The sequence below is a fragment of the Teleopsis dalmanni genome, chromosome 2 (genome assembly GCF_002237135.1).
Source record: "Teleopsis dalmanni isolate 2A chromosome 2, ASM223713v2, whole genome shotgun sequence".
NCBI classification, from domain to species: domain Eukaryota; kingdom Metazoa; phylum Arthropoda; class Insecta; order Diptera; family Diopsidae; genus Teleopsis; species Teleopsis dalmanni.
Window position 1 is genome coordinate 61,629,627 of NC_051847.1, and position 27,343 is coordinate 61,656,969.

General features: G+C 28.9%; 1 protein-coding gene across 1 annotated transcript in view; it reads left to right on the forward strand.

Moving 5' to 3' along the window:
- LOC119673883 (epidermal growth factor receptor) overlaps window positions 1-27,081 on the forward strand; it is a 44,010-nt gene extending 16,929 nt beyond the window's left edge. The window contains exons 2-6 of the mRNA XM_038084983.1: window positions 20,587-20,809; window positions 20,874-21,070; window positions 21,136-22,116; window positions 22,183-22,315; window positions 23,432-27,081. Coding sequence (XP_037940911.1) covers window positions 20,587-20,809; window positions 20,874-21,070; window positions 21,136-22,116; window positions 22,183-22,315; window positions 23,432-25,868 — 3,971 coding nt within the window. The 3' untranslated portion in view covers window positions 25,869-27,081. The remainder of the gene's footprint in view (window positions 1-20,586; window positions 20,810-20,873; window positions 21,071-21,135; window positions 22,117-22,182; window positions 22,316-23,431) is intronic.
- Window positions 27,082-27,343: the final 262 nt, after the last annotated feature.

Here is a 27,343-nt window from a genome sequence, read left to right on the forward strand (position 1 = left end):
ATCTAATTATTAATTACTTTTGGTTATTAACTTGTATTATGTTTGGAGAGATAAGTCTTTTAGCTTTCAAATACAATTAAGGAGCAATGTAATGAGAGGGTTTGATTTTTTTTTGTACACAGTGTAGTAAAGATAATCATTTAAAGAACTGTAAGTTAGGTTGGAGTGGTGACCTTGCATTCCAAAGCTCACTTGAGTACATTCATATGCAATTGTGACATAAATAATAGTATAAATTCGTATTTTCTCATGCTTATTAATTTTTTAGTTAAAACCGAAAGAGAAACTGCAATAAAATCCTAGGGTATCTCACTGCTACTGAGCTTCTCTCTCAAAACTTTAATCTAAATTCTTTGGGGTTAACTGTTTTAAGAGACTAAATATTTTCCTCTGAGATTAAAGAATACTTTTAAAATTTGTTTATGAGATACAACACTTATACATCACTAAATTTCCGTAATGTACCAATGGCCTTTAAGGGTACTATTCTGAACCATTAGGCCTATGAGTAATCTGTGTTTTTAGCTCAACTCACCAATTTATTTATTTTAGTGATTGAAGAAATCTTATGAATAATATACATTATATATTGTATATATTATTGTGTATATGTATTCAATTAAAAAGGTAAAACATAATCGCTTTAAATAAATTTAGAAAATTAAATTAGGAACTAATAAATTTTTTCTCTCATATAAAGTAAAGTTGTGTTGAGAATTAATTTCATGGATAATAAAAGTCAAAATATCAGCTTTATTTTAAGAATTTATTTTAAGAACTAAAGATATTCCTTTTTCTAATGATTCAATCTCTTTCATTCCCTTTAAAGTAGGATCCATCTATTTGATTTCATACTATACTCCATTTTTTTATAACAATTATCTTTTTTAATCTAATAATTCTTTTCTCATAAACAGATTCATTCCCAAACAAACTATGTTTACCGAATGTGTAGATTTTTTCTTAATTTCTTTCTCATTTTCTTATACTCTTTTATTTTTATTGTTATTATTGTTTTTATTATGTATGATTATTATTTTTCTTTTAATGAAATTATTTTTTATTTTGTTGCAAACAAAACAAAAGGCAAAAATTGTATGAAAATGTGGGCGTAACTGGCTTGCAATCGGCCGCGGCTGCGTCCGCAGCAGCACAAGTAATGGCAGCAGCAGCCAGCATCCAGCATCAAAGAGCGCAGCAATGGCCTACCTAATTTTCTTATACTTCTGAGATAGATTTTTTAACGTTTTTTATTTTAGACTGACAGCTACGCAAGTTTATATGTAACTACAATAAAAATGTGTAAAAAGATAAAAAGAATATAGGAAAAATATTAAATCGGGTGGGTTGTCATTAGTTAGATATTTGTATATATGCGCTATACAAATGCAAAATATAAACTACCCACTTTTCGATTTTTAATTATGATTTTCAATTTTTATTTCTTGTAGTCAAGGTTTGTGACTTTATTTTTAGTAATTTTTTTCTAAATTTTATTTTAAGATAAATTTATTTTATTGTTTTATTTGTAATGCTAATTCAAACTATTTCTTTTATTTATATTTTTAACATTATTTATTTCTTAAGTTCTTATATTTTTTTTAATTTTTGTTTTTTAATATCTAAATTTTGTTACAATTTTGTTTTGATTATTTATGTGGTAAAATTTGCTTCTACTAACTATTTCAAGTATTATATTAAATGAATAGACTTTTTATTTATGTTGAAGCTATTTGAGCCTATGCATTTGAGCACTTTTTTGTTAACTCGAGGTATCTTCAAAACCCACTTTTATTATGAAACCCCTTGTTTTGAAGCAGGAAATCTTTCCTCCATCACTAGAATTGAGTTAAAATATATAGTACTTAATTTGGTCTATTAATACTGAGTTTAAATAAAATTTGACACATTTTTAATAATATTGTTATTATAAGATGACGACAGGGGTCTTCCACTGTTCTTGGACACAGATATCAAAAATACTTTAGCTTAAGGCTGCTCAACCGGTGAAATTTATTGGGGTGAGCGCTTAATGTGCATTTCACCATAAAATCTCCAATCTTTTCTGTTAGAATCTCTGTTAGATTTTAATTTATTTATTCTATAAACTTATCAGGAGATTTCGTTTTCTATATAAGTTTTTCAGTTAATGCTTTTACAACTCCGGTCTTCTCCAATATAACTGTGACCGACAATGTTACTGGGTATTCTGAGAATTCAATGTATACAGAAATGCTGTGTGGAATACCATCTTATGGCTTGCATATTATATGGTCCTTTAAATATCATTTATTTGTTTTTATAGCTGTGTTTATTATTGATTTGTGTGGAATTCGCATAACTCCTGGTCATTTATAGCAGCGCCTACCAAATATTATTTATCTTCTTTTTGTTATTATGTGTTTACATTGATGGATGTATTATTTGTATAACTTCCCTTCGGGTTTAGTAGGGACTACCCAATATTATTATTTTTCTTTATATTATATTATATATCACATTATATATTTTCTTTATATTATGCGTTCACATTTGATTGATATATGTATAATTTCTCGTCTCTTATAGTAGGACCTATCAAATATTATTTATGTTCTTAATATATCGTGTTTAGACATGTGCTTGACAGAGGCGAGACGTCGAATGGTTCAGAGTGTTCACTGAACACCTTAACAAAGCTTCCTTTTTAGATATTTTTTTTTATTAGGTAAATAATCTCGCTATTTTGCTATTTATAATAGCTTTTCCAAACAGATTAACATAAACATTCATAAAATGAATAGACCAACTCCAGATATGAAGAATTTGGTACCTGATGTAAAAATGTCGAAATATGTGGTAAGTCGCCGTTTTCCTACAGCTATTTACCATAAAAGCCAGTGGATCACAGGCTGCGAACATTTAAATAAATTGTTTCGTTGGTCTTGCATGCTATTTGGTTGTGGAAAGACAAAACTCAGGAGTAGGGGGAATACATTATAGTTGGAATTCTGTTTTGATCAAATTGTGAATACCTTGCCAAAACGCTGACGCCTCGCTACTGGTGGTTGATGTGGTATATATATAGCTCCTCGTGAGGTACCCAACATTTTTTTTTTATATAGCTATAATATTGTGTTTACGGAGCTATACGAATAGCTCCTCGTCTCTCGTCTCCCCTCGTTCTACCAAACATGACTTTTTAATGTTAATTTTTTCTTACCAAGTGACACGTCTTATAACGAAAAGAAACTATTTAAAAGTTAGAAGAGATCGAATAAAAATGAAAAGACAACAACAAAATTTTAGTTAATTTATTAAAATTTGTCTGATCATACAACGCTGTTTCGAATATTGTCATGTACTGATTATCAGTGGTCTTTGGAAATATTTGAATTTTTTGTTAATTAGTTTATGGTCCTTAGGACTTAGGCCAGGCTCACTTTTTTTGTTAATTCTGTATTCATACTTGCCTGTTGTGTTTTTCCCATAACTCCTTCTAACTTTAAGTTCTGGCTGTCTATATTTTCAAAATGTTTCTCAGATCTAAACATATTTGGATTTCAATAGAGTTGCAAAAAGTGTATTTTCTGTTATGTTTTGTTGCTGTTTTGCCCTTAAGCTGCTTAAAAATTAATCTCATCAACTAATCTAAGTATACATAACATAATACATAAAACTTATTTTGTGCTTAATATAAAAAAATACTGAAACCCTTATATTTCATCAAAATTGTAATGCTTTAAGTGCTGAAGAAGCACCAGTCCGTTTTAGATATTTTAAGATGAATTTTCAAATTTTTTGATTTTTTTTTATGTGCATATGATTTTATAATTTATAACAAAACTGCACTATATAATCATTTTTTAAAATGAAATTATGGCTGAGTGCTTGGCCCAAAGCTCTTTGATGTTCCTTTTTTGTTTTTTAATTTTATTTCGTTGCCATACATTTTTCCAGTACTCACGATTATTAACTTAAAGTGCAACACCAACTTTGCGAAAACGCGCTGATCGTGATTTAAGAAAAATTAAATGAGAAGATGATGATTTTGTGAAAAAGGTACCATATCGAATAAAAAAAATGTGAAAGAAAAAAATTCTCAAAATTTACTCCCTCAAGATATTTTTTCGGTTAGTTTGTGAGTTAGTTAGTTGGTGCAGTATACAGGGTACAGTGTAGAGTGCAATGCAGTGTCTTCGGTTTGAAGAAGGTAACGCTTATAGGGTCTCGCGGTGCGATAATTTTGTTGCTGCTGCTGTCACGATCGGTAAAAGCATTATGCTGCTCACGATTAACTGCAAGATTGTTGCTAACATTTTTGTTGTTATTGAACGAAACGAACGAAATGCATTCTATTGCTATTGCATTGCTGTTGACTAATTGTGCCTGTTTACCTTGGTAAGCTAACAGCAAAAAGTCAGTCTTACTTGCAGTATGCAGTGCAGTGAGTAGTGAGCAGTGAGTAACAGACATAACCGTAAGCTACAATGAACGGCTCGCTGACTGCGTTATTGTGTAGAGTGCAACTAGTGGCAAGTGCTGGTCGAAAATGTTGGCAATGTTGGCAATGTTGGCTGGCATAAAGGGCGCCATGTTGACGATAAATGTTGTTGGACGGCAGTGCAACTTTATTGATCATTGCAACTGTATCGCACTGAGAAGACAGACAGCCAGCCAAGAACTGTGGACTTCGATCGAATACTCGTAGAATTTGAAATAAAAGTGAAGCAGTAAAGCAAAACATTATTTGGGTGGTGTGCGCGCATGCTGTCGGAGAAAAGTATGTATGTTACATATTAAATTAGAAATTGGCTTAGATTGCTGGCTATATAGTATTACAAGTATATACGAGTATAGCAGCAAAAAGTTTATGGCGCCAAAGCTTGCCACTGCTATTAATTTTATTGCCATTTTCTTCTAACGTTTCGTCGAGGTATGGAATTTTGTAATGGCAGTGGTTGAGGCTCTTAAAACGCAAGTAGCACGCGCTTGCATTGTTAATGTTGTCGACATTTATTCAATTATAAATAATAATATAAAAAAAAGTTTTAAAAATTTTACTCAAAATTAAATTTTTATGTAACAACATATACGAGTAAACCACACAAAACTTAAAGGCTCAGCGCAATTCTTTGTGGTGTTAGTACAAGTTTTTATTAAAGGTTTTTTATACAAAATTTTATTTTCATGGGCTTTAGATAGTCATTAGCAATAAGGTAAAATCTCTGCTGGACTTTTTATATCTTAGCCATAAATCGCAGCAGCCACAGCAACAGCAACAGACTCAGTCCCAGTCTCAGTCCCAGTTCCAGCAACAGACTCAGCCTCTGTTGCTGCAACAGCAGCAATCAAAAAGCTACAATTATAATCACAGCTACAACCGCTGCTTAGTATAAAGCAGCAATCTCTGCTTAGCGCGCCGAGGTATGCAGTAGTACGCCTTGAAATGCGCTAAGTCGTGCGTTGTGAATTTTATAAAATCGCTTAAGGTGTAAGATACTTTTTTGTTTTTGTATTTCTTTCTTTTTTTAAGTATTGCTGTTGTAGATTATGCTGCGCTTGTAGATTGTTTCTCTTTTGTTTTAATACACGAAATTGCCATAAGCATCAACACAACAAAGTCAACATAAAAAATATATATAAAATTCCAAAATAAAATACCTACTTCATGAAAATAGCAACAAAAACATATAAATTCAAATAACACAAATGAGTACAAATAAAGTATCTAAGCGTTTTGTATAGAAGCAAAAGTAGAAAGCATAAAAAGTAACCAGGTGGTTGTGGCTGTCTCATAAACAAAAAAAAATTTTTTTTGTAGTAAAAAATCTTTTCCACGAAATCATATAAAAGAACACAAAACACGCCGAAACTGAGCTCAACTGAACAGAGCTGAGCTGAGTAACCAAAGAACTGAAGAACAACTTGAGGGCTCATCTCGTTCAGGCAACTCAATAAAAATTAGAAAAAAATTATATTTGGTCATATAACACTAGAAATCCCCTTACACTTGTACTTATATTTGTAGGATAAAAAATTCTTTAGTTAAAAGATTTGAAAAAAATTTTAATTTATATTTGAAGTAAAGCAATCGATATAACTGGACTAGAAATGCAACTCGTATGAATTTTATTTGAAATTCCTCTCTTAAGCATTCTACTTTAATTATTTAACTAGCTAAGATGCCTGCAGTGCCGCTCGTGTTATCTTAAAGCTATTTACAGTTGCCCATTGATAGCTGTTAGTATGTACGAGTACGAGTATCTGTAAATATTTTTACATGCATAAATCTAGTTGGATTAATTAACTTGATTTGAAAATTTCAAATGCACTGAGTTTGAAAGAGTTAAAAATCAATTTACGGGAAATGTTAAGTAAGATACATACCTATTATTGTTATTGTTGTTGCAAGTTAACAGCGCTTAATGACTATTAAAAACTAATTAGAGTATTTTTTATGTCATAGACATTTTGTTGTAAATATGTTTATATAGATTTAATACAAAAAAATACTATCTAAATGCAAAGCAGGTCAATAGATTTTATTTAAAAAATATTTTTTTCTAACACTAACTAAAATTAAAACTCTAATGCAAAATGAAATCATAAAGTCAATTCGAAGGTAAATTTAAATTAATAATATGTTAAAGCTGAAGTCTAGTACAATAAATGACATTAATGATAGTTTGAATTATGATAAACATAACATAATTGTTTTTACAGTAAAACCACTTTATTAGATTTATCACAATAGAAATACAAGGTATTTTAATATAGGGTTTTGTTTGAATTTTAATTGAACATATTTGATGCGATAAATTAAGAAAACTAATTCATTTCTTTTGCAACCTTATTAAATTATATCATAGAACAAAATCAAAATTATGCATTTGTTTCTCATAATAAACCAAAAAATCCAGCTTGAAAATTTGTAATATTTCAAGGAATAGAATTTACTCAAGTCATTGTAATAAGTTAATATTAAAAAAAAATTTATTATTTTATTTGTCATAGAACCTCAAAACAGGTTAGACTGAAATCCGACCAAAAAATACTTAAAATAAGTACCGATCAATAATAAAATACAAAAAAATATATATACTTAGCTTAATAATACTACGACTACACTGCTTTGATATATCATAATAAATAAAAAGAGATTACGATTACCCTTATCGCGATAAACCATGTCGGTAAATTAACAACAAAAAATTAGGTAATTATCGTGATACTTAATACAATTAATAATGTTTGACTATTTATTATGATAAATTGTGTACTGTTAACATACTAAAGGTTAATTAAATTCTAAGATAATGAATTGTTTATCACTTAAATTAAAGTTAGGAATTTCTACAGGGATTTTATTACAGTGAAATTTAAAATTTCATTACCTTAATCAAAGTAAAAGTATAGATATTTATATGACTGCACTAAGCAATAGCTACAAGGCAACTTTAGCTTTGATACCCGAGGCTTAACCTAGCTGCTGAGACGATAAGACTCCAAGTCGATTAGCTATATTAGGCACCAAGTCTAGCTATATTATAGCAAGAAACTAGCTCGCAGATGAGTTAGCTAAATTTGGTGTCTTTTCTACGGAAAAGATTTTGTTTTAATCCTTGCTTCTGCCACCCATTTGCAACAGGCAATAGAAATTGAGCGTTTATTTCCTCAGCAGCCAGATCAAGAGCTGATGGTCTTTGTATTTCAGATTTAGTATTTCCGATTTGTACATAGAAGTAAATCAGAAATATTTAAAGTTCTATTCTATATATCTGTATATATATATATACTCGTACTAGACACTGGACTATAGGACAGTATAAAACTAGGTTTGGGTTGCCTTGACAATTTTCTTGTAGTGCGTGTCTACCAGCGCTTGAAGAGAAGACACCAGTGCACTTGTTAAGTTTATATCCAGACTTGTTCAGAATCAGGTGTAAGCTATTCTACCCTAGTTATTCAGCCCATTCTTTAATACACTCAGCTATGTTTTCTTAATAAGTATTGGCTAAATACTAATATATACTAATGCAAACGGCTAGTTCTAATATAACTATTCTTCTAACCACAATTACGAGGAATGTGAAAGCAAAATAGCTTTCAAAGCTAATTGAGCAGTATTAATATTAATAAACTGTAAAGTAGAATGAGACTTAAATTTTCATTACTTAAAGCTGAGAGATCAAATATCTTATATCAAAATAAATGAAAAATATAGAATAAGCTAGTGACATCAAAAATTCTATTCTAGTTTTTCGAAGACTATTAAAATTTCTACAGAAATTACTATGAATAATTTTCTATTATATTAATATTGTGACTATAATATGTAATATATATAAACTATATTTCTATAAAGTTATTTATCTAAACTACCAGCCAATATTGTAGTGATCACGACAGTTTTTTTCATATAGTCACTACCTTGTTTTGTATCTTTTTGTTTGCTCCCAGTGGCACAGAAATTTATGAATTTTATATGAAATACTTATTTTGTTTATCTGAATTTCTTGAATTCTCAAATATTTTCGGTTGAATTGCTTAATTAAAAATGCTTTGTATAAAATATTCAGAATTGTTACGAATTTTTAAAAATAATAGCTAGAAATAAAAAAAACAGAAAAAAAACACAGTTAAGGTAAATAAATTAATTTTATGCTTTCAAATTAACGTTTTTATTTTATTAATTTGAACATAAATTCAAATTTTATTTCGCTTAAAACAAAAGCTTTTTGTTTTTTTCTTAAATATTTAAATTCTATTATTTTTTATTATGAATTTTGCCCAAAGGAGGTAACAAAATAGTTAAAGCCAAATCAAATAAATTATATACAGCTAAAGTTACTTGTCAAAAATTATATAAAAAATAATGATGAAGAAGAAGAATAGTAATAGCAGCTACAACAACAACAATAGCAACAACAACATCAATAACGACAACCTCAACAGCAAAAGCGATGTAATCAAATTTGATATAAAATTTTGTTGGTCATCAATCACTGCTATCGATCAAACTTTGAACAACAATTTTAAGATATACAACAACAACAACAACAACTCTAACGATATCAACAACTACTACTACAACAACAACAGCAATAATAACAACAACAAGAGCAGCATCAAATGAGCAAATGAGTTTGAATACATTTTATTAGGGAGGGCAAATGGAGAAGAAGAAAAACACCAAGTAGAGATATACATATTATAAAACCAAGTTTGCTGCTTAAGTCTTTTGTTTAATTTGTGGTATGCTGCATGCATTTCACTGATTTCGGTTTGTAATTTTTACTGATAGTTATTTAGTTTTTTTTTTATTTTTGATTTGTTTTTGTATCTTCCAATATTTTTTCTTTAGGTTCGTCCTCTTAATTTCTAAAGAAATGACCGCTGGCACTTAAACATTTTTTATATTGTGTTGCCATTAAATGAAATAAATGTTTTATGCTCATGCGCTACACTCTGAACAGCCACTCTAAGGCACTCACAGGCATTCACAGGCACTCGAAGTCTATCTTGCAGTGTCAGCCCAGCCAGCAAATCAGAAGACAAAAGATTAAGAGTCACGAAATTGAATGTTCTAAAAGGTTTCCAATATTTATTTATTTACTTTTTTTTTGTACATTTTAGTTAAGTTCAATAATTTTTTTTCTGTTGTTTGTTATTGAACTATTTGTTTTTGAACATGACATGCCAATAGGCTGTATCTTTCGTGCCATCAAAAGGCCAAATAGAAATTGATGTAATTTTGATATGCAGCGTTATGCTGAAAGCCAAGATCTATATACATATATATATATATGTGTGTATGTATATATCAGATTGTAATTGTAAAGAAGTATATAGGAATGTGCCTTAAGTATAAAGTTTCATAAATCAAAATGATTTTATTGTAGAAAGGATAGTTATATTGAATATGTGTTTAATTTCAAAGCTAATAAAAGCAGAATATAAATTCCTACTTTAGTAACTTTAATAAAGATATATGTATCAATAAGATATTACATTAAAATTTGCAAGAATGCTATCAAACTATTTTAATGATTCATAGGACGTGGTATTACTGCATATAGAGATGTATTAGGTTTTTTCATAAATTTCAAATTTGTTCCGTAATAAAATTTTAATTTTATTGTGTTTATTTTAATGCATTTTCTATCAATAGCATATTTTACTATTAATTTGTAATTTATGTCGTCATAATGAATATTTTTTTTAATTTCTTTTTATTTTAATAACAAATATAATTTGATTTCTTCAGTTCGTTTAAGGTAATTTTATCACTTCAAATTTTAATTGTTATGAGATATTTTATATTTTTTGTAGAGCAGCTAATTTTGCACTAAAATTAATATCTTTTTATAAAAATTATTACAATATAAAATTTTATAATAAACTTATGAATTATAAAGATAAATAAAAAAAACTTGAATAATAATTAAATAATCAAAGATGCATAAAACAAATTAAAAATAGTTTTTAGCAATATTAAAAAAATAATTAATTTAATATTGTAAAATAATAATAATTAAATATGACAACAAACATAAATATTTATTATGTTAATAGTCTCAAAATAAATAAACAAATATTATTTAATAGTTTTATAATATAAAAAATTAATTAATAAAAAAATTTGCTGAGAGTGACACGTCTCATAACAAAAAGAAACTATTTAGTAAAGTTAGTAGATACTTGATAATACTCAAAACAGCGTTTTGATAAAGAAACTAAAATTTTTGTTGTCGTCTTTTCATTTCTATTCCAACCCTTCTAATAAATAATTATTATTAATTACTTGTAATTATTAACATAATTATTAACATAAATATAGTGTTGTGTTAGGCTAATTGGACAATTAGTTTACATTAAAATAATAAAAATATAAGTAAATAAAAAAACTAATTAATTTATTTATAATTGAATATAAAAATGTTTATATAACAGTTTTTTATTTTAAAAGTCTATGATAAAAGCCTTTGGATAATAAATAAATAATAAAAATACATGAACTCTAAAATGATTAATGCTACTATAAGAATTTTTGATAGTACGCTGGAATTATTTGACAAATCAATGTAGATATGTATATACAATATATATCGATACGCAATATACTTATAAATGAAACAATCAAATTACAAAGTTGGGTTAAAGATAAATTATAGATCAATAAATTAGTAGTATAGGAAGTTATACATAAAGCAGAACACTCAAAAGATATAAGAAACTTAAGAATGCAACTGAAATCAGTGATATTAGAGATATATTAAAAACTAAAATATTAAAAAAATATTAAATATTAAAAATTAAAATATATATTAAAATAATATATATAAAAATATTAAAAAATATTAAATAAAATATTAAAAAATATTAAAAATATTAAATATTAAAAATAAGAATATAATAAAAAACACTATGCATATAATAATATATTCTTATTTTTAATATTTAATATTTTTAATATTTTTTAATATTTTATTTAATATTTTTTAATATTTTTATATATATTATTTTATAGTTCTAGTACTATTTTAAGATATAAGAACTTGAAGAATGCATCTGAAAACAAGGAGATTAAAGATGGTAAATGCAAATAGTAGAACAAAAAGTACTAAAAAACACTACCTATACACAATAATATAATATATAAATAATTGGATTGAGTATCTGTCTGTGTCTTTTGCCTTTGCGCTGCAGTTCTAGATCTATTTTGGAAGCGTTACTGTTGTTGTTACTACAATTATATCTAATACGAGTATGACTTAAATATATGAATGTCACTTTGTTAAAACTACAAGCATATAAACTTTAATAATGATTGTAATTTATATATATTTATTTATATATAAATTTTCATAATATAATGAAAATTGAAATTTTAAAACGTAAAATCTGACACTACATAACAAACCGCATTGAAATGGCGCTCGCGCCACTTTTGAAAGATTGAAACAACAAATTATTATCTCAATTAGTGCATTATAAATATTTCACATATCTAATTACCAAAGCCATAAATGGTCATAAATGCAGCGTTAATAGTGAATCGTTATTATCACATTCACATTAATAATGAAAAGCGCACCTTGGATCCGTAAAGAATAGCACGAGTTCAGTACAGTGCAGAATTGAGTAAACTATACAATAAACTTAAAAAAAAAATATATATATATATATGTATATAAAAGATAATAATGCATATATAATTAAATTGTGTATATTTATTTTATGTTTTTAAGCCGATTTCTTAGACAATTAGCAAATGTGAGTAAAACTAGAGCAACACTGAAATTATCTATTAATTACCAATGAACAGTAGTCGGCAGTTCGAGTACGTAATAAATTTGTTCCACTTTCTGTTTGCAAATCGTAAAATTGCTGAGTTCAGAGGGCAAATCTAATTATATTAAAATAACAGAGATTTGCTTAATTAGAATATGAAGTGTGTATAATTTTATTTAATTCAATGAATATTCAAAGAAAAATTATAAATTAAATTCTTTAAATATTCATTAATAATACAAAAAAAAAACAAAAATACCAAATAATTTTAAAGTTTTAACTTTCACATTTAAAATTTCGTTAAGCTGTTTTAAAGATAAATAATTTACAGAAATATTACTATGAAATGTTAATTACAGTAATGATATTATGTACTATGCAGTGCAGTTAACATAGGTCTGTAATAATTTTTAATGTAAACGAAATGTAAACGAAAATTTGTTTAATTTTTTGCTATTTTAAATATATATTTATTTTATATTTATTTTTATGTATTTTGAAAGTTTTCAACTATTAGTTTTTATTTTTATTATAGTTTTTAAATGTAAACTCAATTCTCATTGTTTTTATATTTATAATGAATTTTTATTTGTACATAACTTTTTTATTTTTTACTTTCTTATTTTATTAAAATTAATATATAATATATAAAATCTTATAACTAAGATAGGAAAAAGTAGCGCTAGCTGTCAAGGCCTTCGGCTCGTTTGTATATAATATCTATGTTCATTATTGCTTTAACCTAAAATATTTTTATTTATGCTATTAATTTTTATTTTTAATTTAAATATTTATTTTGTTTTTAATATGTATATATATTTCTTTTTATTTTTATTTAAAATTTTAATGTGTTTTTATTTTAAATTTAAATTTCTAGTTTCTTATTTGTTTTTTTAATATAGCAAAAAAATAGAAAATTTTATACATAATCAATAAAGAGACTACTGAAGAATTTAAAAGATATATTTAATAAATTTTAAACTGCAGTTTGTACTACTTTAAATTAATTTTCATTTGTCATATTAGTCCTGCCCTACAGACTGTTGTTGACTACCTTTGCGTTGCACTTAACCAGATGCTATTTTAAATAAAAACATTAACATTGCAACCTCAAAAGTCACTGTTGCAGGTGTCTATTAAAAGTATTAATAAGATAATAATAATTATAAAAACAGATATCGATAAGATTAAGATATTTATTATATTTATTAAAATACTCATATGCATCCGGGTTAATTAGCCATTTAATTAACTGTCGCATTTAGTTCACTAATTAAAATAAGTTACTACTAAATGATTATTGATATTTTATTAAGTAGAGTCCGTCATAGCTAACTTTACTATATCTTATGAGATGTAATATATTCACAAAACTTCACTGTTTTAATTAGTAAGTTACAGGCTATAAATTAATTATATATTTCAACTAATGGGTATAGAACAAGCAATTCTGAGTATTACAAGTTAAGTAATATTTGACATTTAACTTTATTATTTTTTATGTGTAAGCCATGTAAACAAATAAATCAATGAAAAAAACAAAAAGCAAAAAATGAAAATGAAACTTAACAACAAAATATAAAATTTCGAAAGCTACTAAATGTATTGTCAGTGAAGAAGAACATTAGCGAAAACATTATTTTTCAATATCCATGAGTAGGTTTAGGATGACACAAACACCCACTTTACAGCCTACTCAACTAAAATGAGCCCAACTTCATTTATTCGGAAGAGCAATTAATTTGTTTATTGGTTGGTTAGCTTTTCGTTGATCCACGATAGATACTCGTGGTCGTACTCTTACTCTTACTCTAACTCGTTTGAGATGTGTGTTAGTCGAGTTTTATCACTGCCCTTTTCCATTTCCGTAATGAATTGTTAAGAAAGAAATTTCAATAAGCAAGTCTAAATCATATAAATAAATTAAATAAATATTTTTGAAATGCAAAATAGCTGAAGTTACTAATCAGTAACCTGTGCTGTAAGTCATACATCCATCGCTGTGACTAATGGTTCGGTTCGATAAAATTATTTTATTTTACTCTTTCGTGATATACATTTTTGCGTGGGTTAAATTTTTTAATAAAACAAAAATCATGTGTTTTCATTCAAAAAAATTATATTAAAAAAAAAACTTCATTTTTATTTAAAATGTTCATTTTTATTAAATTTTTGTTTGGTATATTAAATCAGTTCCATAGAATTGAAAGTGAGGTAATATTAATTATGAGTTTATTATTGTATTTAGTATGAATTGGTTCATTGGAAAATTAATCCATACATTAAAATTAAGTAGCAAACTAGAATTGGGTGAAGTTTTATTAATTTGCATCAGATCATGAGATTATATTTAGAATTTAATAAAGAAGTTTATGCGTACAGTTACGAATTGCATTACAATAGTTTCTATTAAGTAATTAGTTAATTTTTTTTTATTAATTGAGATTAAAAATCAAATTTAATTGAGAGTTTAATAATTTGGTAGAGAGATTTCGAAAATTAGTGAACTACAACAACAAAAATTCTTTTAATATTATTTTATTTAATTGATTTTTTGACTGAACATACAGCTGTTTCAGGTATTGCCAAATACTTATCATCAGTGGTCTCGGAATTATTTCTTGTATTAAAGTATTCGTAAATAATTTTTTGACACTGCAAGTGCCAAGGGTTGAAGACGTACCCTGCCAAATTTGAAGCTTAGAGGCAGCGTTCATTAGCTGACTGATTTATTAGTTTAATAATTTGTATAATATACTTATTATTATAACACTTTGTCTATTAATAACATAAAGCCACAACATAAATAAATAGAATTTCAATTAATTAAATTCAATTAATTGAACATATGTTATACTAAATTAACCAAAGACTTAAGCAACAAACTTTTACAAACAGTTTTAGCGGATATACTATTTTGCAATTTGTTTAATTTTATAATTCAATATTTTATTTAAAAATGCTATGCTAATTGCTAATATCGGAAGCAGAATTTAGAGCAGGAAAAGGGCATATTTTAGTAGTAATTCTTAGTAAATAAAAACAAAAAAAAAAAAAATTGCCTATGCATATTTTACTATTAAACAACGTACAACGTAAAGCTTTGCAATAATTTAGTGAAGTTATTAATGTTTTTGTTTATAATTCGAATAGCTTATTGTTATAAATGAATCATTATTAAAACTAAACTTTATATACCGAAATTTAAAAAAGTTTTTAACAATATCAGCATATTTTATGTTAATAGTATACGTTATCGAAATAACTGAACGGAAGCTATAAAAAAATTAATTTACCAGAAGCTTGTATACGCTGCTTATTTTTGAAGCATTTTATCAATTTCTTAGAAATTCACATAAATCGGAACTGGAAAATTAACAAATAAATCGGAATAAGACATTAAGGCTTTTAATATAGTAGAAATCTGCGACCTCAATAGTTATTTTGTACTATAAGTTCCTAATTAAAGAGAAATCAATATAATAGTCTTATGTATGTGGGTATATCTTTTCTTAAGAAGTATCTGAGACCCGTTGTGGGCAATCATTAGTATGTATTAGTATGCCAACAAAGGCACAAAACATATTTGAAATTTTCACACAATCTATTGAAATTTTTTAGGTAACTTACTAGATTGCACTAGCTAATTTCTAATATAAATTTTTATCATAGTCCTGAGTTGCAAAGCTATGGCCTTTCAAATATATATCATAAAAGGTTAATAAGTGTTTGCTGAGCTAAAATTTATTCTTTGTTTTTCAGTAAACATCTGGGTTTCTAGCACTAACAGATTACAGTTCAAGAATGGTAGCTTTAAATAGGTTAATAAAAAATTTTTATTTTCGGAGATACGAATGTCTTGTTTCCAGTAAACTTGCCACGAATGAATATATATATATGCTGGGACGTTGGGATAGCGCACTGTCCAACAAGTGGCTCCACTGAAGTAAAGGATTAGTTGAAGTAGACCACGAAACGACTTGGGTCCTTTTTCGTCCCTCGATTCTCGGATGTTGTTATTGAGTTAAAGCTGGATTGGTTTCCGTTCGCATAATTACATCTTTTGTTAATGCAACCAGTCGTCACATATACTTGTATATATACAGTTATCATATGATTTACTGGTGCTTGGTTAATATAGATTGCTTATTTAAAAAGATTGATTTCAAAAGATATAGATAAGATTATTTATGAATATTCTTCATTCATTCCTTCTTTTTTCAATTTATCAAAAACAAAGAAGAATATTTATGTCAAATAAAACATGCACACCTGAAATAAGATAATGCCAACCAACTGATATAACTTCATCGCTTTTCACTCTCCGGTGGAGTAACCTTACTAAAACGATATTAATTCGATATTGATTTTTTCTAAGACACCTGAAAATATGTTAGCTTCATAAAAACTGACTATTAAACACTTTAAGTATGAGTCGTAGTCTTTAAGTAAATGTGGATATCAGCTGTAGTTTATAAGGCTAGGACTGAAGGTATTTAGCGTAAGTGGTTTGAGTAGTGCTTGAACTTTTTAGTAATCTATAGTATGTTACTTGCAACATAAAATCACAAAAAAATCGGTAGACATTCTACTGATTTTAGGTAGAATCAATTTGATATCCTTGCAATCATTCTAATTTGGCCATTTATGTTATTATTTGATTCAGGTTGGATTTAGTCTCTAATATCTGACAGAATCACGCAAGCCAAGACATGGTTCTGTATTTTTTCAGATGCGCCAAAACGGCTTATAGGTAATAAGGAATACTTATAAGGATGGGGAATGAAATCGTTGTTTTCGTAAATTTAGTTTAAAATATGGGTTAATATCAAAATATAGTACAGTTTTAAAAATTTTATCGGGTTACCAGAGCTCTAAGCGTAGTTTAACTAACACTTAGAACTACGAAGATCTTTTTAGTAAATAATTTCATGCCTCTCCGGATTGTGAGCACTTATGCATGTAAATTTAAAGTAAAGTGGTATTTGCTCTACTTGGAAATTCTCGAAAAGAATATGAAACAGGTATTTAATACTGACTTAAATTCCGCTAGTTTTGTGTATAATTCGTAGGTGGTTAAATGACCATTACAAAGCTAAAGTAATCGTCTACATATCATTGTATTTAATTATTAATTAATTACTTATGTAGGGTGCTATACGTATTTTTAGTATTAAGCTTTTACATTAAAGTTATTATAACTAATTTTTTTGCAAGGGTCTGTTGTTAACTGCTGAAATAAATTTTTATTTAATTCGTTTTTATTCAATTAAACGTAAAAAATATATCTTTTGATACTTATATTATTACACAAAAGGTTTGTAAATTAAATTTGATTTTTCGTTATAAAAATAACTTTTTGTACACATTTTAGTGTATATTTTAGTATACAAAAATACAAAAATTCCAGATGCATGCTAAATATTTTTAGGTGTTAAGTTGTCTAACACGTTTATTTAATACATTGAATTGAATTGTGAGTTTATAAGTATTCACAATAATTATATTTAATTATTATTTATTATATAAATGAAGTTCATAAGCCTCACTAACATCTGTGCATTTGAGCAGACTTTAAAAATTAATCAAAATATTTTTTTTCCTTTTTTTTTTAATCTTAAATTAATTTAATTAATTATTCATAAAGACTGGAACTATTTCTTCTATCTCAAAACCTTTTAAACCAAATATTCGTTATCGTAAATAAATTTTTCCTACAAACGGAGGCGTTTCCCTAAAAATTAATATGCATATAATAAATTTAATTTGGGAGCATAAAATTGAGGCTTTAATTTTATTTATGTTTTTTGAAATGCATTTCTTCTAAAATTATAAATTTAACTTAGTGGTCAGTATTAATGCCTTAATTTATGCGTAAAATCTGAATGCACCATAGCGCCTACCTACTTGCTGTGTAACCCACTTTGTTGGTCGGCAAAGACCTTACGCACGCCTACCATGAAGCGAGCACCCACAATGCACTCTTCGTAGGTGGCGATGATAATAATTTTCGAGCTTTTAATTTTTTTAATTACTTATGTTAACTTGTCAATTGAATGGTGTGGAGTTTAAATTAGTTGGAGATATATATATATATATACTAACTAAGATATTTAGTTATGAACCTAAATTGAATAATAAACATAGATTTTAATATATAGTATGAAAAATAAAAATTTTTATTATATTTAATTAAAATTTAAATTAAATTTAAAATTTGAAAATCTTGATTTAGAATCTCTTCATAATGATTGTTATAGCATCATTATCTTATCGAATCTCTTTAGCAGCAAAAAATTTGTAAAACAAAAACTAGTGTCTAGGAACACCTCCTAGAAAATATATATGGATTGTTATAGCATCATTATAGCTATAACAATTCACGAAGAACTGAGAGAACTGGAGCACCGATAACTGAGTTATCGGCAGGCGATAGCGTTGCATTCCATTGTCATTGATATTTTGATTATTTCTTAGGTGCTAAGTTCTTTCTTGTGACATTACTTTTATGGTGTCAAAATAATAACATCTTAAAAACCCTAAATATTTTTCTATAACTATGAAAAATTATAAAAAAGTAACTATAAATCTATATAGTTTTTAATTAGTTATTAAATCTATTCTTGCATTAGAGACTAATTATAAGGAAAGAAATTTTGTTATAATTTATTTACACCTATTTGACGATGTCATAAGTAATACTTTTGGCATTGAATTTGATAACAGAAGTGATAATATATGTATATGTTTTTTAACAAGAAGAACCTAGTAGTCTAGTTTCTTATACTTAGTTAACTTTAAAATGAAATGTAGTGTCAACTCATAAATAAAAAAATATATATGTACATAAACGGATATATCTGGAAAAATGCTTATAATTCGCATTACCTTTAGTTTTTTACTTCAATAAAAGTTATACAATAAATCAATATGGCTGATATATAAAAAAGCTATTTTTAATATATTATCTAGCTTTATATCCACAATTCTTTTCAATTAACGAGCAGTTATGGGACCTTGATTTGAAAATTATTAGTAAATATGCTACAAAACAATGGATGTTAATAGAACTGAACATTAAGCTCGAGGATAATGCCATATACTCGTACAACATAAAAGTATGAATCCATTTTATTTCAGCTTGTGTGGATTAATATTATATATCTTTGTATGTCTAATACTTTATAATAAATTGTTAATATTGCTTTGTATAAGACATCAACCTGGAATAAAACAATTCAGTTTGATTTAATGACAGAATGATTTAAATTTTGAAATAAAATTCCAAATTAACTGATAAAATATTTTCACAGAATTGTTATTCTTAGAAAAGAACACAAAAGTGAATGTCATCAATTAAAGCGTCAAACATAATGGATCGATTTAATCATTTTATTTGTACATCAATTAAATTGGTATTATCATCTAAAAGTATCTTTATAAATAAGAAAATTTGCATAAAAGTATCTAATAAAAAATTGTGTAAAATAAATCATAAAACAAAGTTGTTAAAATGATAAAAGAAAGTAGTTTTGTGAACGTACTTATAAATCAAACACAAGACCGCTTACAAATGTATCTACAAACAGTCAACACAGATACACACTAATAAATATGAGTGTTGACTGTAGATACTTTTTGTTTGTGTGCTGTTAAGATACACAAGCAATACACAAGCAATACAAACAACGAACATACAAAGTTGAAATGTGAGTACGTGATGTGTTTTGTTTTTGAACGCCACAGAGATCCAACTCTGATGCAATGGAGGAGAATTGAAGAATTGGTATGATGCATGCACATAGAGCGAGCGCCATTTAAAATCTTTGGTAGCATATGAATTTTCGGTTGGCTGGTCTAATGGCAGCAACCCAAAGCTAAAAGTTAACAGTGCTAAAGCAATTAATTATTTATCTCTTAATATACGTATTTCTATTTCTCTGAATTCGCTTCGCATATGTATTTCGCTGAAACTAGTTTCGCTAATAGTTGGAAAATTGTATAATTGGCGAATGTTGTTAACAGCTGATTCAGCGCTGTTGTCTCCTCCATTGTTGTTGAGTTGTAATCCGACCTTATAAGGCAATCTTTGAAACACAATCGAAATAGAATCAATGGGAAATAGAAATCTCAACTGTTGCTCTAATGCTTCGTACTAAATATGGCATTGGCTTAAAATTAAGCAATTACCATTACCTAAAAGTTACGTTATGAGAAACTTATTTAAATCATATATATATATATGTTTTATATATTTTTTATTAAATCATTTATACGAATATTAATTTTTTTATTTTCTTTTATTTACAGTTTGCATTGGTACCAAATCTCGACTTTCTGTACCCTCGAATCGTGAACATCATTACAGAAATTTACGCGATCGCTATAACAACTGCACTTACGTGGATGGTAATCTAGAACTGACTTGGCTACAAGATGAAAACCTCGATCTCAGTTTCCTGGAAAATATACGCGAAGTCACAGGTTACATACTGATAAGTCATGTAGATGTGAAGAGAGTCGTATTTCCTAGGTGAGTTTCCCTTAACTTTCCCCAACGTTCCTATTAAATAACCTTCTATACTTAATCTTTGTAGGCTACAAATTATACGCGGTCGCACATTATTCAATCTAAATGTACAAGAGGATCAGTTTGCGCTTTTTGCCACACATTCCAAAATGTTCACATTGGAAATGCCTGCTTTACGTGATATTCTCCAAGGCTCAGTGGGTTTCTTCAACAATTTCAATTTATGTCACATCAAAACCATCGATTGGCATGAAATTATATCGGGTAAGTGACACACCCATCTCTCATCATGAACGTTATTAACTTTACAATTCTTTTTCTTCCTACAGGTGCGAATAATACCAATCATTACACGTACAACTTCACTTTACCCGAACGCGAGTGCGGCAAATGCCATGAATCGTGTGAACGCGGTTGCTGGGGTGATGGTCAGATTAATTGTCAGAAATTCAGTAAAATAAATTGTGCACCACAATGTGCTCAGGGTCGTTGTTTCGGACCACATCCACGTGAATGTTGTCATTTGTTCTGTGCTGGCGGCTGCACTGGTCCCACACAGAAAGAATGTATTGCTTGTAAGAATTTCTATGATGATGGCGTTTGTAAAGAGGAGTGTCCACCAATGCAGAAATACAATCCTACAAATTATTTATGGGAAGCTAATCCTGAAGGTAAATATGCTTATGGCGCCACTTGTGTTAAAGAGTGTCCAGAGCACTTACTGAAGGATAGTGGTGCTTGTGTGCGTAGTTGTCCACTAGATAAAATGGCTAAAGATGGTGAATGTGTACCTTGCAATGGACCTTGTCCGAAAACTTGTCCCATGACATCTCTTCTACACTCTGGCAATATAGATTCATTTAAAGGTTGCACAGTTATTGAAGGCTCCATACGTGTTTTGGATCAAACATTTTTTGGCTATCAAGATATTTACACGAACTACACGATGGGTCCACGTTATCTTGCCATGCATCCAGATCGGTTGGAGATTTTCTCTACTGTTAAAGAAATCACTGGTTATTTGGATATTGAAGGCGAACATCCAGCATTTAAGAATTTATCTTATTTCCGTAATTTAGAGGTTATACATGGTCGTCAGTTGATGGAAAATTATTTTGCTTCGCTTTCAATTGTTAAGTCATCACTAGAAAGTTTGGAGTTGCGCAATTTAAAACGTATTAATTCTGGAGCTGTAGTCATACAACAAAATAAAAAGATTTGTTATGTAAATGGTATCGATTGGCAGAAAGTACAGAAACAACCGGATCATGGAGTTGTGATAGCAAAGAACAGAGAGGAATCCGAATGCAGTAAGTTAATATTTTTTTTTTTATAATAAAAAATCATTATGTATTATAACTTGTTTTATTTTTTAGAAAAAGACAAAATGGTTTGTTCGGATCAATGTAACGGTTCGGGTTGTTGGGGTGCAGGTACCGACCAATGTTTGGAATGTAAAAACTTTGCTTTTAACGGAACTTGTATTGCTGACTGTCGAAATGTCACAAAGTAAGTAAACATAGATATTATATTGCATTATATGTAGAAGTATTTAGTAGTGATAGTAGGGAGAAACTATAGAGTGAAAGTCCGAAAAGTACATGGAATCTATTTCAATCTGGCATTGATTCTTTGTGAATCAGAATTTCAAAATGTCTTATTTTTAACCTGTGGGAACCTAAAAGCAATAATATGAAAAGTTTACATGGGTTTGGGTGTGGATGGATGATGGTTGAAGGTAGCGGGTAGGGAATAAGGCAGAAGGGGTGGATTGTGGATAGGTGGAATTTAAATTGAAATGAACACAGGTCCAGACGTAGAAACCAAGGGATTGGGTTCAAAATTAAATGCACAAGATTACAGCAGATCGCATCGGATCTTCAATTTCTAATTTTCTATAATATGTTATAATGCTGAACGTCTTTTTTACCCATTCACTTTTTAGTTATTAAAGTTTTGTCTATATATAAATTAGACTGGCATTTTAATATTCTTCTTAACAAAAAATGATTCTCTACAACTTTTATTAATCTCTTTAGAATAAAGGCTTAATAATTCAAATTTATAAGACTAGATTATTTATGATAAATAATGAAATAATAGTCTTAGTAATGTGGAATTATAAGACTTGATTCTCTATGACAAATAACAGGGTAATATTCTTTGTCTATATCAAATCGATTACCATTGTGTAATATCTGACTATTAGTTTCATTGCAATCTTTACAATTATCACTGAATGTGATTCTCTTAAATTATCACTGAATGTAATTATCACTCTGTTATGAAATCAAACATAAGCAAATCGCACAATGCAAGCAATAGTAATAGTATTCAGCTCTTTGTAAGAGTAGTCCATATGATTTCATATTCCCAAATAGTATTAGGATCACATAATCTATCGAATATGTTATTCTGAAAGTGCCATTACTAGTATTCCCATTTTTTTATTTAATTTTTTTGCTTTTCAATTATTCTAATAATGCTTTATTGATACGTTTCAATGATAATTGAACTTTAGACCTATACTGATTATGTCTACAGATTTTTAATTTATATATTTATAGCAGCAAATATAACCACTTATATACATGAAATTAAAAAAAAATGTTTTTTCTCTTCCAGCGCTTATCAATTTGATGCTAAAACATGTAAGGAGTGTCATCCGGAATGCCGTACTTGCTCAGGACCCGGTGCTGAACATTGTGATGAATGCGTGCATGTAAAGGATGAACAGCGTTGTGTTACTGTATGTCCTGATAATAAGTATTCAGATTATGGCATATGTCGACCGTGTCATCAGACCTGTGAGGGTTGCACAGGACCACGAGATACAATTGGTCCCGGTGGCTGCAAAACATGTAATCTCGCCATAATAAACAGTCTTGCGACAGTTGATCACTGCCTAATGAAAAATGATAAATGTCCTGTCGGCTATTATTTGGAGTATGTTAATCCACAAGAACAAGGTGCACTTAAACCACTTGCCGGTAAAACTATTTGCCGTAAATGTCATCCACGTTGCGAAATCTGCACAGGTTACGGTTTCCATGAGCAAGTTTGTTCCAAATGTGCGGGTTATAAACGCGGTGAACAATGTGAAGATGAATGCCCACCAGATCATTTTGCTGATGAAACTAATCGCGAATGTTTCGAATGTCACTCCGAGTGTAAAGGTTGCACAGGTCCAGGTTCTGAGAATTGTTTAGCATGTCGCAGTTTAAAAGTGTTTGGAGGCGGTGATCCTTATGATAATTCCACATTATTTAATTGCACTGCCAAGTGTCCGCAAGATTACCCATATGTCAACTATGTACCGCAGCACATAGGCCCATTTTGTTCTGCCATACCATCTAAAGGCGCCAAATTGATTGCTGGCGTAGACAGCTATGTTTTTATAACAATAGCATTCGTTACTGTGGCATCTTTGCTGTGTGTCATCACTTTCGTTGCCTATGTGTGCCGGCAAAGAATCAAAGCCAAAAAAGAAGCTGTTAAAATGACAATGGTGTTATCAGGTTGCGAGGATTCTGAACCGTTACGACCATCAAATATTGGTCCTAATCTATCGAAGTTGCGTATTGTGAAAGATGCAGAACTACGAAAGGGTGGCGTACTTGGCATGGGCGCATTTGGGCGAGTATTTAAAGGTGTTTGGGTGCCAGAAGGTGAAAATGTTAAAATACCAGTGGCCATTAAAGAATTATTGAAGAGTACTGGTGCAGAATCGAGTGAAGAATTTTTACGTGAAGCTTATATTATGGCATCCGTAGAGCATCCCAATTTGTTGAAATTGTTGGCGGTGTGCATGACATCAGAAATGATGTTGATAACCCAACTGATGCCTTTGGGTTGTTTATTGGATTATGTACGTACTAATCGTGATAAGATTGGTTCAAAGGCTTTGCTTAACTGGACAACACAAATAGCAAAGGGTATGGCATATTTGGAAGAAATGCGTTTAGTGCACAGAGATTTGGCAGCGCGTAATGTGCTTGTGCAAACACCATCTTGCGTTAAAATAACAGATTTTGGTTTAGCTAAGTTGTTGAATAACGATTCCAATGAGTACAAAGCAACTGGTGGTAAAATGCCAATAAAATGGCTTGCCTTAGAATGCATACGCAATCGCATATTCACCAGTAAATCAGATGTATGGGCGTTTGGTGTCACAATTTGGGAGCTGTTGACATTTGGTCAACGTCCACATGAAAATATACCAGCTAGACAAATACCAGAACTCATAGAGGGCGGTTTAAAATTGGATCAACCCAAAATTTGTTCGTTAGATATTTATTGCACCTTACTTTCTTGCTGGCAATTGAATGCTGAAATGAGACCCACTTTCAAGCAGTTGGTTAATGTATTTGCGGAGTTTGCACGCGATCCTGATAGATATCTCGTGATACCCAATGACAAATTTACACGTCTACCTTCCTATACAAGCCAAGATGAAAAAGACTTAATACGCAAGTTAGCACCCACTATGGATAGTCCAGAGGTTATGACTGAAACAGAGAATTATTTACAACCAAAAGTAGCACCAGCACAACATCAACACGAAAGCACCGATGAAATGCCTAAACTGAATAGATACTGTAAAGATCCTATGAACAAAAATTCAAGTGGCGATGATGAAACAGACTCCAATGCACGTGAAGTAGGTGTAGGCAATTTAAGACTCGATTTACCTGTAGATGAAGATGACTATCTCATGCCTACTTGTCAATCTGATAGTCCGACAAATCTGAATAATAACAATAAGAGTGTTAATAATAATGCTGCTGTTGCGGCAAACGCTGGCGGTTACATGGACCTCATAGGTGTACCAGCCAGTATAGATAATCCCGAATATCTGCTGAACGCGCAAGCACTGAGTGCCGGCAATGCGCCCATACCCACACAAACAATTGGCATACCAGTGCTGACAGTTTGTAATGGTGCGCCCACAATGCTAGACATAACGGTACCTGGCTCAGAACCAACGAGCTCGGACCACGAATACTACAATGATACCCAAAGAGAATTGCAACCATTGCATAGGAGCGAAACACGCGTGTGATGTCTACAGCAAACCATTCAACAGTTACTACACTGCCCAACGATCTTGCCACAGGAGCTATCTGATAGGACTGATAGTCGCCCCTCACACAAAGTGCCTTAAGACGAACAAGCATGAGTCAACTTCTCGTTGCAATAGCAAATGTAAATACACAACTGAAGCATTGAACGATTGTATTTATTAACCAATTGTATTTATTAAGGATACACATATACGCCTAAGTGCCTGCAAATGCTATAAACTGTAATTTAAGCACACACTCCAAATCCTGTATATTTAAACAGTTTGATATATTTAAACGTTATTAATGTTAAGTGTACTTATATATGAGTAATTTTAATTTGTAATTGTGTATGTAATTATGTTGTATTCTAAAAAATTGAAAAATTGTAATTAATTTTAGTTTAGTTAGGCGATAAACTTAGAGTGTAGTATATAGTATCAACTATGCATCCTTAGGTCTAAGCTTAGTCATATAAGTACGAACTGTGATAACGTAACATAAGATAACAAGCAAACTCGGAAAACAAAATATAATGAACAAATTAATAATAATAGACTTTATTACTAAGCTGCAGCTAATCAAATACTTCTTAATCTTCTTAACTTTAAGCATAACTTTTTATATTGTTAGATAGGCGAACTAAAATTGTAAGTTAAAAAATTTATTATTTCATTAAATATTATTTCGAAATTAAAATATAAAACCAAACGAAAATGTTCTTTTCTAAAGGATCAGATAATCGGTACGTACCGTAAGAACAGCTACATCTGTGTATTTCGCTTCGGCTTAAGTTCTTACGGTATGTACCGACTAACTAAATCTTAAGTGAGCGATCTTTATAAAACCATTTCGAAAATATATGAACTATCCTTTAAGTCCTTTCTTTTTTTCACACATTCATACTTTTTCTAGAGCAGCTCAGCGAATGTAAACTTTTTGCATTTTTTTAGATTCATTATGAAAATTCATGGCAAATATTTATATTTATTTTGTAATAAATTTTTGTTTCATTTATAAATTAATTTAAAAAAAAAGGATTTATACGACATCGTCAGACTTAAACAATTTCGATATATAAGATTATTGTATCCCAACTTCGTGCCATTTCCTTTTAGAATTTGAGTTTTTTAAAAGTCCTTATTGGCACAAAAAAAAAATATTTTTATATAAAAATTTTTTATTGCAAAAAATGAAACGACTAAAGATTGTAATTCAAAAATAATTGTAATTAAATTACGACTGTACCATATTAAATTAGCTTATATACATATATGAATATACACATACATATATTGGAAATTAATTAAGTTTATGAATTCAGTTTATTTATATATGTACGAATATATTTTTATTTAATTGTATGATATTGCGAAAATGTAGCTACGGATTTCAAAAACTTTAAGTAATTTAAATTTAGTAAATTTTAAGTTTTTATTAAAATAAAATTAATTAATAAAAAATTAAATCAAAT